Consider the following 11816-nt stretch of genomic DNA (forward strand, 5'->3'; position numbering starts at 1 on the left):
CCCCGGTGAGCAAATGGTGGTGGCAGGCTCCGGGCCTCGCAGGGCGGCGTTGGTGGTGGCTGGGGCCGGCAGGGACGGGGAGAGCAAAGCCGTGAGCAGCCACCCCGGGTCCCACCGTCTCGCCCGTACCCGGGGGCTGAAGGGGCTCAGGTTGCTCCCACCTCCCCCCGGTGTGCAGGCGTCGGTCACCCCTCGAGCCACCCGCCCAAGCCCTTCCCTGCGCCCGGCCCTGGGGGAGCCACCCAAGGGAGCAGAAATGGCCCAGGGCTGTCCCTGCCTGCCAGGCTCGGTGTCCCCATGTTCCCATCCCTGCCCCACCAGGCTCAGCACCCCCACCTCTCCATCCCCATCCCTGCCCCACCAGGCTCAGCACCCCCACCTCTCCATCCCCATCCCTGCCCCACCAGGCTCAGCACCCCCATCTCTCCATCCCCATCCTTGCCCCACCAGGCTCAGCACCCCCACCTCTCCATCCCCATCCCTGCCCCACCAGGCTCAGCACCCCCATCTCTCCATCCCCATCCCTGCCCCACCAGGCTCAGCACCCCCATCTCTCCATCCCCATCCTTGCCCCACCAGGCTCAGCACCCCCATCTCTCCATCCCCATCCCTGCCCCACCAGGCTCAGCGTCCCTGTCCCCACATCCCCGTCCCTGCCCCAGCTGGGCTCGGTGTCCCCACCCCTGCATCCCCACCCCTGCCCTGCCAGGCTCAGCATCCCCATCCCCACCTCCCCATCCCCACCCCACCGGGCAGCTTACGCCGCTCTCGATGTTTGCAGCGCACGCTTGGGCAGCGAAGCGTTTCGGCACGCGCTCCGGGCGTCGCCGTGCCGCCCCGTCCCCAGCGGAGCCCGGGGTGTGCCGCCACCTCAAAAGCCACTTTCGGGGGTGGCCACCTCGCGCTCCCGCGGGCGGGTTGGCAGCACGGCGGCTCACCTGCGCCCCAGCCGCCCCGGCCCCGCTGCCTGTTTACATTCGTGCTGTGCTTCGGATATTTTCCATCTGGGGCCGAGCAGCCTCGCCAGCCCCGCTCCCTCCTGCAAATGTAAATGTTTACGGGTGAGTCAGCGCAGGCGAGGGGATCCGCAGCCCGCGGCAGTGGCCGGTCCCCGGATGGGACGCCCCGGCCGTGGGCTCCCCGGGGATGCCACCCTGCTCTGACCCCACAGTGTCCCCATGCATGCGGATGCCAGCGCCCTGCTGTGCCAAAAAGCAGCCGCAGGAGTTCATGGCTCAGCCGTAACGGGCACGAAGGTTTATGTGCCTCCGGGCTGCCGGGGCCAGGCTGGGGAACAGGAGCCCGCGGGGACCACTGTCACCCCCAGCCCCACTTTCTTTCGGAGGCGAAGGGATGCTCCCATCATCCGGCCTCACCCCGCAGCAGCTCGTCCAGCCTCTGCCCCCGGTCCAGGCGAGGATGAGGCTGGTGGGTCCCGAGAAAGCTGGGGATTTATCCAGGGATAAAAAGGAGGGATTGCTCCCGCTCTCGCCCAGCCCCGTGCCTGCCTCGTGCCTGCTGCTCTGGAGCAGGAGCCCAGCAAGGATAAACTTTCCTCCACTGCCGGAGCGTGAGCCGGCTGCCGGGAGCCGGGAATCGCCCTATTTGGCATAGTCCGCAGGGCCTGCCGGGCTGCCATCTCCCAGCTCACGGCAAAGGAATCTGCAGGAAGCCAGCGCGGTGTCGCAGCAGGATCCTCGGGGCCGCCCCGGCGAGCCTCTGTGCCGTGCAGCGGGGAGGGCGGCGTGCGGTGCACGGGGCTGTGCGGGGCACGGGGCTGTGCGTGGGGCTGCGCACGGTGCGGTGCACGGGGCTGTGCGTGGCACGGGGCTGTGCGTGGGGCTGCGCACGACGCTGTGCACGGGGCTGTGCGGGGCACGGTGCTGTGCACGGGGCTGTGCGTGGGGCTGCGCACGGTGCAGTGCACAGGGCTGTGCGTGGGGCTGCGCACGACGCGGTGCACGGGGCTGTGCGTGGGGCTGCGCGCGATGGTGGCATGATGCTGTGCGTGGGGCTGTGCGCGGTGCTGTGTGTGGCACGGTGCTGTGCCATGCATGGTGCTCTGCACACCGTGGTGCAGCTCCGCAGGATCCGTCCCCTCCGGGTATTTCGCTGGCACAGCAAAGCGCAGCCCCACAGAGCAAATTACAAGCAGAGCCGGGCCGAGACCTCTCCAATTGCAGGTTACCGCGGGTGGCCGGGCCGCCCAGCCGAGCCCTGTGGGTCCCCGCCTTCCAGCTGCCCCAAATTACAAAGCGGGGCCCGGCGGCACAGCCCTGCCCAGCGCCAGGGGCCGAGCCCGCCCCAGCCGCAGGCAAAAACGGCATCGTAATGGCCGGTGTGCGCTGGCACCGGGGGCTGCCCGTCCCCGCACCCCCCCACCCCGGGAAGAGCCCAGGGCGGGAACGGGGACCCCGGACGGGGCGGTGGGGACCACGACTGCGGAAGGGTGGGGACCCTGGCCAGGGAGGGATGGGGACCCTGGATGAGGAGGGATGGGGACCCTGGACAAGGAGGGTTGGGGACCCTGGCCAGGGAGGGATGGGGACCCTGGCCAGGGAGGGATGGGGACCCTGGATGAGGAGGGATGGGGACCCTGGACAAGGAGGGTTGGGGACCCTGGCCAGGGAGGGATGGGGACCCTGGACAAGGAGGGATGGGGACCCTGGCCAGGGAGGGATGGGGACCCTGGACAAGGAGGGTTGGGGACCCTGGCCAGGGAGGGATGGGGACCCTGGCCAGGGAGGGATGGGGATCCTGGACAAGGAAGGATGGGGACCCTGGCCGGGGTGGGATCGGGACCCTGGACACGGTGGGATGGGGACCCTGGACAAGGAAGGATGGAGACCCTGGATGAGGAGGGATGGGGACCCTGGGCAAGGAGGCTCAGCCCAACGCCAGCATCGCTGGGCGCACGGGGGGGAATCGCAGCCCCATCCCCATCTGGGCTGCAGGAGCGAGTCCGGATGCTGCTGGCACTCCTCCAGGCCAGCTCGGCTCGGCAGCGCGGCCGCCCTCGCACCCCTCGGCCTCTCCTCGCCTTTCCCCCTTCCCCTCTAAGATTTCAGCACTGATCACTTAAGGCCGGGAAAAGCCGCTCCAAGCAGCTGCACGGAGCCGCCGGCTGCAGACAGACGGACGGACCGGTTATTTCTGGGAGCCACGATTACATTCGGTGACGCCGGGAGAAACCCGACCGGCGCCGGTTCCCCTCCGGCTTCCCGGTGCCAGCGGTGGTGGGAACGGGCGCCCTCACCCCCAGCCCCATGGTGGTGGCAGTCCCCAGGCATCACGATGGCTTTTTTGGGGGGATCTGGCCGGGTCCCCGGGGAGGCGCGCGGAGGCGAATAGCAAGAGGATGAGGTCACCCGCCGGCGGCTGCAGCCTCTTGAGCAACTTCAGCCGAGGCGAAGGGGACCGCGGCGGGGTGGGCAGAGCGCTGCTGGGGCGGGGGGGCCAGGCGATGTCCCCGGACCCCCGACCCAGAGGCCGTGCCCTGAGGAGCTGTGTGGCGACCGCTGCTGCATTGGCCTGGGGAACTGCAGGGGTGGTTTTCTGCACCCCTGCCTGCACCCCTGCCTGCACCCCGAGGCAGAGGTGCCTGTGCCGGAGCATTTCCAGACTAGGGTGTTTAAGAAACGGTCTCCTGAAATGAAGTGGAGGGGTCCAAGCTCTGTCTGCCCCCGTGCCACACTGCCAGCCTCCAATAATACCAGGGCACCGAGCCCGACACCCTCCCTGTCCCCCCCGGCCCCCTCGGCCGTGCCCCACCGGCTCGTGCCTGTGCCCTGGTGGGATGGCAGGGCTGGGCACGGGGGCAGGATCCAGCCCCGGGCTGGGGTGCTGGGGCCCAGGCACATAGTGAAAGGCAGCTGGGTAGGAGCTCCCAGCAAGGCATCACCGGGAGGCATTTTAGGGGTGCCAGCCCCCCATCCCGCCATGACGGCTCAGCCTCAGGATGGAGTTTTACCTCTGTTGTCGTGGGCAAAAACACCCTTGCAACAAACCTCCTTTGTGACCCCCTTCCCCAATTGCACCCCAAAAAGCGTCCCCTTCCAGCAGTGCTGCCGGCATGACGGGGGCTCCCCACTTTGCTGGCAAGGCAAGAGGCCGGGAAGCCCCCCCAGCTGGGTTTGGGCTGGGAGGGGGCTGGGGGCTGCCTGCCCCTCGCCGGCCTCCCGTGCTCCCTCCCCAAATCAGCCCTAATGAGAACAAGCTGGTCCCGGGCTGCGGCACAGGAGGAGGAGAAGGAGGAGGAGGAGGAGAAGGAGGAGAAGGAGGAGAAGGAGAAGGAGGAGGCTCCATCCCAGCAGGCAGCAGAAAGGGGCACGAGGAGGCGAGGTGTGCGGGACAGACCCCGTCCTCCCGGCTCCCTCCCGCCGACGCGGTGGCTGCAGGTGAGGTGAGGATCCCGCCGGCAACGCCAGCCCGGCCCCCCAGTTTTGGGGTGGCTCCTTAGTGGGGCTCAGGCTGCCCCATGGCCAGGGGTGCCGCGGCAAGGGCTGGGCAAGGTCTCTGCCGCGGGACGTGGGATGGAGCCGGCCGCATGGCCGGGCACCCGGGCACAGTTCGGAGGATGCTGCACCTGGAAAACATCAAAATTGTGAATTTCCCGAGCGTTCGGGGAGCGGAGGGAAGCGGAGCGGGGCTCCCCTGCGTCCGGCCAAGCCGGAGCTGGGGATGTGCTGCGGGGCTGGGGGTGGGCGAGGATGGGGCTGGGGCTGGGCTGGGGCTGGGCTGGGGACGGGGATGGAGGGCTGGTGATGGCCACGGCGACCGGCCCGGCTCTTGGCACTGATCTGGGCTTCGCTCAGCCCCTCCGTGGCCGTGGCTGCTCGCCAGCTCCGCTTGCTAACGGTGAATTAATGCCTTCACCTTCCCGGGGACCCCTCTCCCTGCCGCAGCCGGGGGCCCCTCTGCGGCAAAGGCGGCGGAGGGGGAGGATGAAGGGGCTCGTCCCAGCCCCCCAAAACCCCTTGTCCTGGCGGTGCCACCGTTACCGCAGCAAGCCCAGAGCCCATGGCAGTGGCAACGCCTGTGGTGAGCCGGCAGGGTCGGGGGTCCGGGGGTGCCTCCTGCCTCTGCCGCCGTTTGTTTGCTCTGGTTTAATGCAAACCAGATTTTGCAGCTGGGAAGGAGCCTGAAAGCCAAGTCCCGCTGCTGGAGTCCCTCCCGGTTTGCAGCGCTGCTGGGTTGGGTTTGTTTGGGGGAGGGAATGGGAGGTGGGTTAGGATTTGGGGGGCTCAAGGATGGGGGAATCATCCCGGGGAGTTCCCGCCGATGGACACGGGGAGCTGGTTTGTGAGACCTTCCCGCGGGGCCGTGCGGAGGGCAGAGCTCTGGGAACGGCTCGATGGCGTTACATGGCGCGGTGCAGCCGAAACACGCGGCCGTCCCCCGGGGACGCGCCGCAACGTGCTGGGGACGGTCGCACCCCGCTCCCGAACCCACGGGGGTGCGGAGCCCGGCTGGGCTCATCGCTTTGGCTGCGTGCGGGGATGGGAAACACTCGTCCCATGCCCCACAACGCGCTGTGGGCTGTGCCTGCCGGCGTGGGGCACATCCAGCCCCATCCCGCACGGAGGAGCACGGCACGGTGAGGGGACGGAGCTGGCAGCCGCCTTCACCGGGGATGCTCGGGCAGCCAGGACCCCTGGGACCCCCCGTTCATTGCACCCCAGCTCCAGGGCTGCCCCTTTGCAAAGGCTCTGGGGGGTCCCACACCCCGTCCCGGCACCGCTCGGCTGCCGCAGCGGCACCAGGGTGAAATCCTGCCGCCAACCTATTTTTAGCCATGCTCAAGCTGGGAATCATTTGTAACGGTCTGCGCCGGGACGAGCGGTTGGGAAATGCCGCTCGCGCTGGGGGCCAGCCCCTCTGCAGCGTCGCCTGTGTCAAAGTTTCCACTGGAAACCTCAATTTTTCAGGAATTTTCTAATCAGCCAAATGACCGTTGTCTGAAGCGGGCTGTTGGCAGCGGCCCCGGTCCCCTCGCCGTGCACGCAGCGTCCCCCAGGCTTGAGCAATTCGATTCAGCTGGTTTCCATCTATTTTTGCAGTGCGCCGTTGCAAAACAAACGCAGACCCTTGCTCAGCGTCGGGGCGAGGAAACCGGAGCTGCGTTTTGCTTTTCTTAAGGAAATTCAGCCGGGTGAACGAGCGAGCGCCCGAGCTGACCGTCGGTGCTTTGACGCTTGTGCTTGTCCCTCTGTGCCGGAGCCGCACGCAGGGCTCGGGGTGGGCGCACCGTGGGGCTTCGCTTGGGGCAGGGCTCGGGGGTCTCGCGCCATCGGGGTGTTAACGTTTCGCCCTCCCCTCTGCATCCCGCAGGCCGCCGTGCACGAGCCCCAGGGGAGATGGCGGTGCGGCCGGCGATGGGCGCGTGGCGGCTGCTGCTGCTGCTGTTGGCAGTGGCCCCGGCGCGCTCGGCAGCACCCCGGCACGCCGCGGTGCTGCCCGACGGCGGGGGCAGCGGGGACGGTGAGGAGGTCTCGGCCGCGCCGCCCGTTCACCGCGTGACGCCGGGGACCGGCCCGACAGTGGGGGACGCGGTGGGGACAACAGTCACCAACAGCTCGGCGCCGGGCGGCGTGCTGGACGGGCTGGTGGACTTCTTCAAGGAGTACATGCTGCTGGTGGTGGTGGTGGGCTCGCTGTCCTTCGTCCTCCTCTTCATCATCTGCGCCGCTGTCATCGTCCGGCAGAAGCACAAGGCGTCCGCCTACTACCCCTCCTCCTTCCCCAAGAAGAAGTACGTGGACGAGCGGGACAAGGCGGGGGGGGCCCGGGCTTTCAGCGAGGTGCCCGAGAAAGCCCCCGACCCCGGCGCCGAGGAGCCCCTCGACTGCAGCCGGCAGCTGCAGGCAGACATCCTCGCCGCTGCCCAGAACCTCAAATCCCCCCCCAAGGCCCCGCTGGCCAACGGGGCGCGGGGGGAGCAGAAACCACCTCCCGAGGAAGAGGAGGAGGAGGAGGAAGGAAGCAAAAAGTTGGGCGATGAGCAATCCGCCGAGCCCCCTCCCCAAAATCCAGGCGCTGAGGAAGCGGCGGGCGCAATGGGAGCGGGGAGTGAGGCGGCCCCCGATATGCCCCAGGACGGCCCCCCGGCCCCCCCTGGCATCTAGGGCAGGGACTCGGTCCCGGGCGAGCCCGAGGAGCTGCCGGCTCGGGGGGACGCCCCGCGGGCACGCGATGGACGTGGAGGTTTGTTGTTCCATATGTACGTGGCGGCTCGAGGAAGCCCCGATGAAGCCCCCCCCCCCCCCCAACTCCCCTCCAACCCCCCCAGGGCCCACAGACCCTTGCGCCGGCAGGACGCTGTGGCAAAGCCATGGGGTTTTTTTGGCAGATGGTGTTTTTGGGCAGTGCTGGCGTGCCGCCAGCCCCATCCTCCTGCTGTCCAAGGGGCTCTTCCCATCCCCGGGCACTGTGTGGGCGCTCCCCTCCCAGCTCCGGCTCTGCCCCCCCCGGCGCTGTGCCGGGCAGCCCTCGCCCTCCGCCACACACCGCCAGCTTTCTCCCAAATGTAATTTTACTAATTAGTGGCATCCCAGCCCCTGCCGGGCTCCTGGCCGGGAGCTGCATCCTCCGGGCAGAGGCATGGCACTGCAGCCGGGGGGTCTGTGCTGCCATCCCCCCTCTGCGGGGAGCAGGGCAGGGGCTCGGTGCGACCTCAGGCACCGAGGAAACGAGGAGGGGATGACCTTGGCATCCTTGCCCAGCTACGGGGAGAAGGGAAGAGGATTTAGAGGCAAGGACCCGTCCTTTCATTTTTCTGCCCCGAAACCGTGACCCGAGGGCAGCCCCGAGCCCAGCTGGACTTTTGCCTTATTTTCTTAACCCCTTCAGCTAGTAATAAAGACGTTTCCTACGCAGATCTCCTCTCCCGTGTGTTCCTGCAGCTCACGAGGTGGCCGAGGCACAGTCCCCATATCTGTCTGCTCCTCCAGGGCCCCCGCGGCATCACGCTGGTGTTGGGGCGCAGCCGGTTTCGGCTCCAGCCCCGCGGGGTCCACGTGCCCCCAGAGCCCGGCAGGCGCAGCCGGCCTGGCCATGCTTCGGGGTGAAGGTTATCGGTGGGGGTGAAACCCCGGGGGCCGGGGGACGCGTTTATCGTTCACAAAATCTGTACGCCGACACGCCGATTCTGGGAAACTTTTATCTTGCACCCCGCAGCCGAGGGCGGGGGGGCTGCGGTGCTGCCGCTCGCCTCGGCACGGGGACGTGGCAGCGGCCATGGCAGGCAAACCTGGAAGGCAAAACAGCCCCATATCCCTGTATCCCTGCGTTCCCATATCCCTGCAACCCCGCTTTTTGTCCCAGCCGCGGGGCAGGCAGGGATGTGTCCCCGTGTCCCTGCATCCGGACAACCTTTCCCCGTGGAAGAGCGTGCTGGCTTTTACCTCCCTCCTGTCGAGGGGCTCTCGCGAGCACAATGAGCCCATTCTGCCCCAAAGCGGACGTGGGCGTCTGAAGTTTTCCCTGATTTTTTTTTTTTTTAACTAGGAAACCGCAGGGCTGTTCCCAGGGAGCGAGGCACATTCCTCGCTGCAGGAGGGCAGCGGGAGACAGGGGCCGAGCCGAGGGACGTGGGGTGGTGCCGAGCCGAGGTACCGCAAGAGCGGTCTTGTGCGCGACAAACCGCAGCAGCAGCACGTGGCCTGCTCTGCATTAAAAAAGCCACCAAAGTCGTGGAGATATATATCAGAATGAGCCACTTATTTTTAAATGCAGTTTTTAATGTTTTTAAAACATCCTAAGTATGAAAAAAGGCAAGTAAGGTTTCTTGGGTGGTTTAAAAATCTTAAGAGCAGGCAAAGGTTTCAAATGTATTTTCTGTTTGTTTTGGAAATCTATGGAAATACTCCCCTGGAAAAGAGCAAGCGCCAGAAGGCACAGGAGAGCACGCTGGCCTGGAGCGCAGAGGGCAAGCCACGCCAGAGCACCACAAAGCATTTAATTTTCCAACACCGCTGTGCCGCCAGCTCACACGCTCAGCCTGCGAATCCTCAAGTAGGTGAAGTCACCCACGCTCTCCCCACAACCCACTCCTCTGCCCCGCGGGATGCAGAGGCGTCCCCAGGGTGCACAGAGCGACCCCTGCTCCCCTGGGAGCTTCCCCTCAGCTCTCCACCCCAGCTACGCTGTTCCCCTCCCGGGTGCAAACCCGAGGCTGTATTCACTCTCTTTTAAGAGACTACTTGGCCAACCGAAGGGTTGAATTCTTGCAGAAGACACTCCAAAATTAAGATTGTTCCTCTAATGGGAGCGTCAAAAAAAAAGCGAGCGTTAGCCGTGACAGGACGCGAGCAGACGCCAGCCCTGCTAGCACTGGTCTGCGCTTCCCGGAGCGGTGGCACCCAGCACCCGGCCGCTTCTGGCTCGTATTGTCAGTGCCCTCTAGTGCCCGCCGCACCCCGGAGGAGAGGAACGAGCACACGGGTGGCGAAATGAAACGCCGACACAGCTGTAGTTTGCGGGCAGACACGCTGCCCCACGGTCGTATACTGCACTGATACACAGGCTGATCTGCAGCTGTCACATAAACATTAAGACCAAGGCAACGTTTCCCACTAAATTCTGTAAAATATTAGGCAAAACTATACATTTTCCAAAAAAGTGCAGCCCTTCCAGTACTGGAACAGCAGGATTTTCTCTCCAGAGAGAAGCCGCTGAGTTCTCTACAGTTGAGCAGTCTTCTCCACGCTAACATTTCACACACAGTCGTGACAGGGCACAGGCTGCTGAAATACCCACATCCCGGTGGTGTAAGCACTACAAGAGTGGCTGTACACACGTGAACAGTGACGCGTTGTGCGTAAGTTGTGCGTATCTTACAGCTTCGTTGAGTAGTGCGCAGGATCCTACTGAGAGCTAAAATAATTGCACTGCAAATTTAAGTGGAATGAGAACAAGCTTTACAGTCAGTTTAGGCATTGTTTGCTTTCTTCTCCGACTCTTCTTTGTTTGGATCCTGCTTCAACTTGTAATCAGCCAAGGCAGCCTTGATTGCGTCTTCAGCCAACACTACAAACAAAACAAGGATTTCAAGGACAAAAAAAAAATCGTTGAGAACAAAGGATGCCATAAAAACCAGAGCAGCCAGCAGTGACCACCACTGCAGGTAGCACTGGCCGGCATCTCAGCAGTAGAATGTCAGAATCTGAACACTTATTATCAGTCTGCTAGGCTACGGGGTGCAAAAGATGAAAGAGATACGAAAACTCTTAAAATAACCCTGAAATCTGAACGTAAGCAAGTTTCTCTTGCGGGACAACTCCAGCTGTTCCGTGTGCAGAAACTTTATTTGGAAAACAACATTCAGAAGCATCTGCGCTATTCCCAGAACTCTCCCTCTCAAATACAAGCCTGTGTTTGAACTGTCTCCGTTTGGTCCTTTACTTACTAGAGCAGTGCAGTTTGACTGGAGGAAGGCAGAGCTCTTTAGCGATATCCGTGTTCTTGATTTTCAACGCTTCGTCAACCTGAAACGCAGCGTGAGTGTAGTCACTGGTCATGTGAGGTACAACACGGGCTACACAGGCATTTGCTGTAAGAGTGCGTTAATGCTGCAGAGCCAACAGAATCCACGCGGAAGAACGCCTCAACTGCCAGGGCAGCGAAAGACGTCGGAATTAAGGAACGTCTCAGATTGAGCAGTGGTGGGAATACACGAAAGCATACCAGTGTGACAGAATAGGTGCCACTGGGGGGACTGCTCTACGCTTACCTTTTATCATAATATAGAAATGCATTTCTTGTCTGGCTAAAAAAGAATATAAATGATCTAAAGACACTCCGTAACTAAACTTTCTTTCAGAACCCATGATCAGCAGGTTTTTGCTTTCTGCACAAAACACAAAGTACTTCCCTGCAGATTAATGGAGGTTCTTGGAAAAGGCAACTATACTTCTAGAAATCAGACCACTAACAGGGTTGACAGACGCTGCTTTGTAAGCTACCGTACCACACTGCACGAAGTCAGCACTGGGATTCCTAGGCCACCGTTTCCTACACGGTCCCAACAGAGAACACAAGCAGGTTTGAAGCTTTGAAGGCTTTCTGCGGTGTCACCTCCGATGCCGGCGGGGACCCTTACCGTTTTCCCTTTGACCCACTCCGTCGCCAGCGAACTCGATGCGATCGCCGATCCGCAGCCGAAGGTTTTGAAACGGGCATCCACGATCCTCCCGTTGTCATCCACTTCCACCTGCGAGAGCATAGGTGGCACCTCAGGGGCCGGCTCGGCTCCACCAAGCGCCCCAGAGCCGCTTTCTCGGGCCCAGGCAGGGCCCTGGCTCCCACCGCGCCCTCGGGAGCGGGACAGGGCCTGCCCGGGCCCCAGGGCACGCTTCAGGGCGGGGGTGTGTGAGGAAAGGCCGCGCTGCACCCGAGGGGAAAGGGGCGGGTTTGGGCCATCCAGCAGCCCCAGGCGATCCCCTCCCTCGGTGCCAGCGGGTCCCCAAGGTCACCTGCAGCTTCATGACGTCCCCGCAGGCCGGGGCGCCCACCAGGCCGGTGCCCACGTTCTTGGCGTTGCGGTCGAGGGAGCCGACGTTGCGCGGGTTCTCGTAGTGATCCACCACCTGCCAGGACACCGCATCACCAACAGCCACCGCGTGTGTCCCCCCCTCCGCCTCACCCCTGCCTCCCCTCGCCCCTCACCTTCTTGTGGTAGCCCAGCCTGGCCACCGCCTCCCCGCGCCCGGGCCGCAGCAGCGCCGCCCCTGCCACCCTCAGCGCCGCCATCTTGAGCCTGGCGGGGGCGGACGGCCCCGCGCCGCCCTTTTATAACCTCGGGCGGGACGGCCCCGCCC

The 11816-nt window shown here is 64.3% G+C and overlaps 2 protein-coding genes across 2 annotated transcripts; one reads left to right on the plus strand and one right to left on the minus strand.

The window, feature by feature from the left end:
- Nucleotides 1-3993: 3993 nt before the first annotated feature.
- TMEM119 (transmembrane protein 119) lies at nucleotides 3994-7925 on the plus strand. Its single transcript, XM_075167611.1, is given in 5 exon segments — nucleotides 3994-4219; nucleotides 4254-4361; nucleotides 4364-4402; nucleotides 6139-6151; nucleotides 6331-7925. Coding segments are annotated over 5 exon segments (1101 nt in total). The 5' UTR covers nucleotides 3994-4072; the 3' UTR covers nucleotides 7125-7925.
- A 1544-nt stretch (nucleotides 7926-9469) lies between these two features.
- Nucleotides 9470-11814, minus strand: ISCU (iron-sulfur cluster assembly enzyme). The gene is made up of 5 exons (XM_075167610.1): nucleotides 11665-11814; nucleotides 11472-11585; nucleotides 11099-11209; nucleotides 10406-10484; nucleotides 9470-10026 (listed from the first exon to the last, which is right to left on the minus strand). The coding sequence occupies exons 1-5, from the start codon at nucleotides 11746-11748 to the stop codon at nucleotides 9929-9931; spliced, it is 486 nt and encodes a 161-aa protein (XP_075023711.1). The 5' UTR covers nucleotides 11749-11814; the 3' UTR covers nucleotides 9470-9928.
- Between the last annotated feature and the right edge of the window lie 2 nt (nucleotides 11815-11816).

This window comes from Calonectris borealis, chromosome 18 (assembly GCF_964195595.1).
Source record: "Calonectris borealis chromosome 18, bCalBor7.hap1.2, whole genome shotgun sequence".
NCBI lineage: Eukaryota > Metazoa > Chordata > Aves > Procellariiformes > Procellariidae > Calonectris > Calonectris borealis.

What these genes read in the sequence shown, in the direction of transcription:
- ISCU (XM_075167610.1), bottom strand. Translation starts at nt 11,748, where the DNA reads ATGGCGGCGCTGAGGGTGGCAGGGGCGGCGCTGCTGCGGCCCGGGCGC. An exon ending in GGGACGTCATGAAGCTGCAG is followed by an intron (nt 11,210 to 11,471) that starts GTGACCTTGGGG and finishes ATGCTCTCGCAG; the next exon opens with GTGGAAGTGGATGACAACGG. An exon ending in AGTCAAACTGCACTGCTCTA is followed by an intron (nt 10,027 to 10,405) that starts GTAAGTAAAGGA and finishes TTTTGTTTGTAG; the next exon opens with TGTTGGCTGAAGACGCAATC.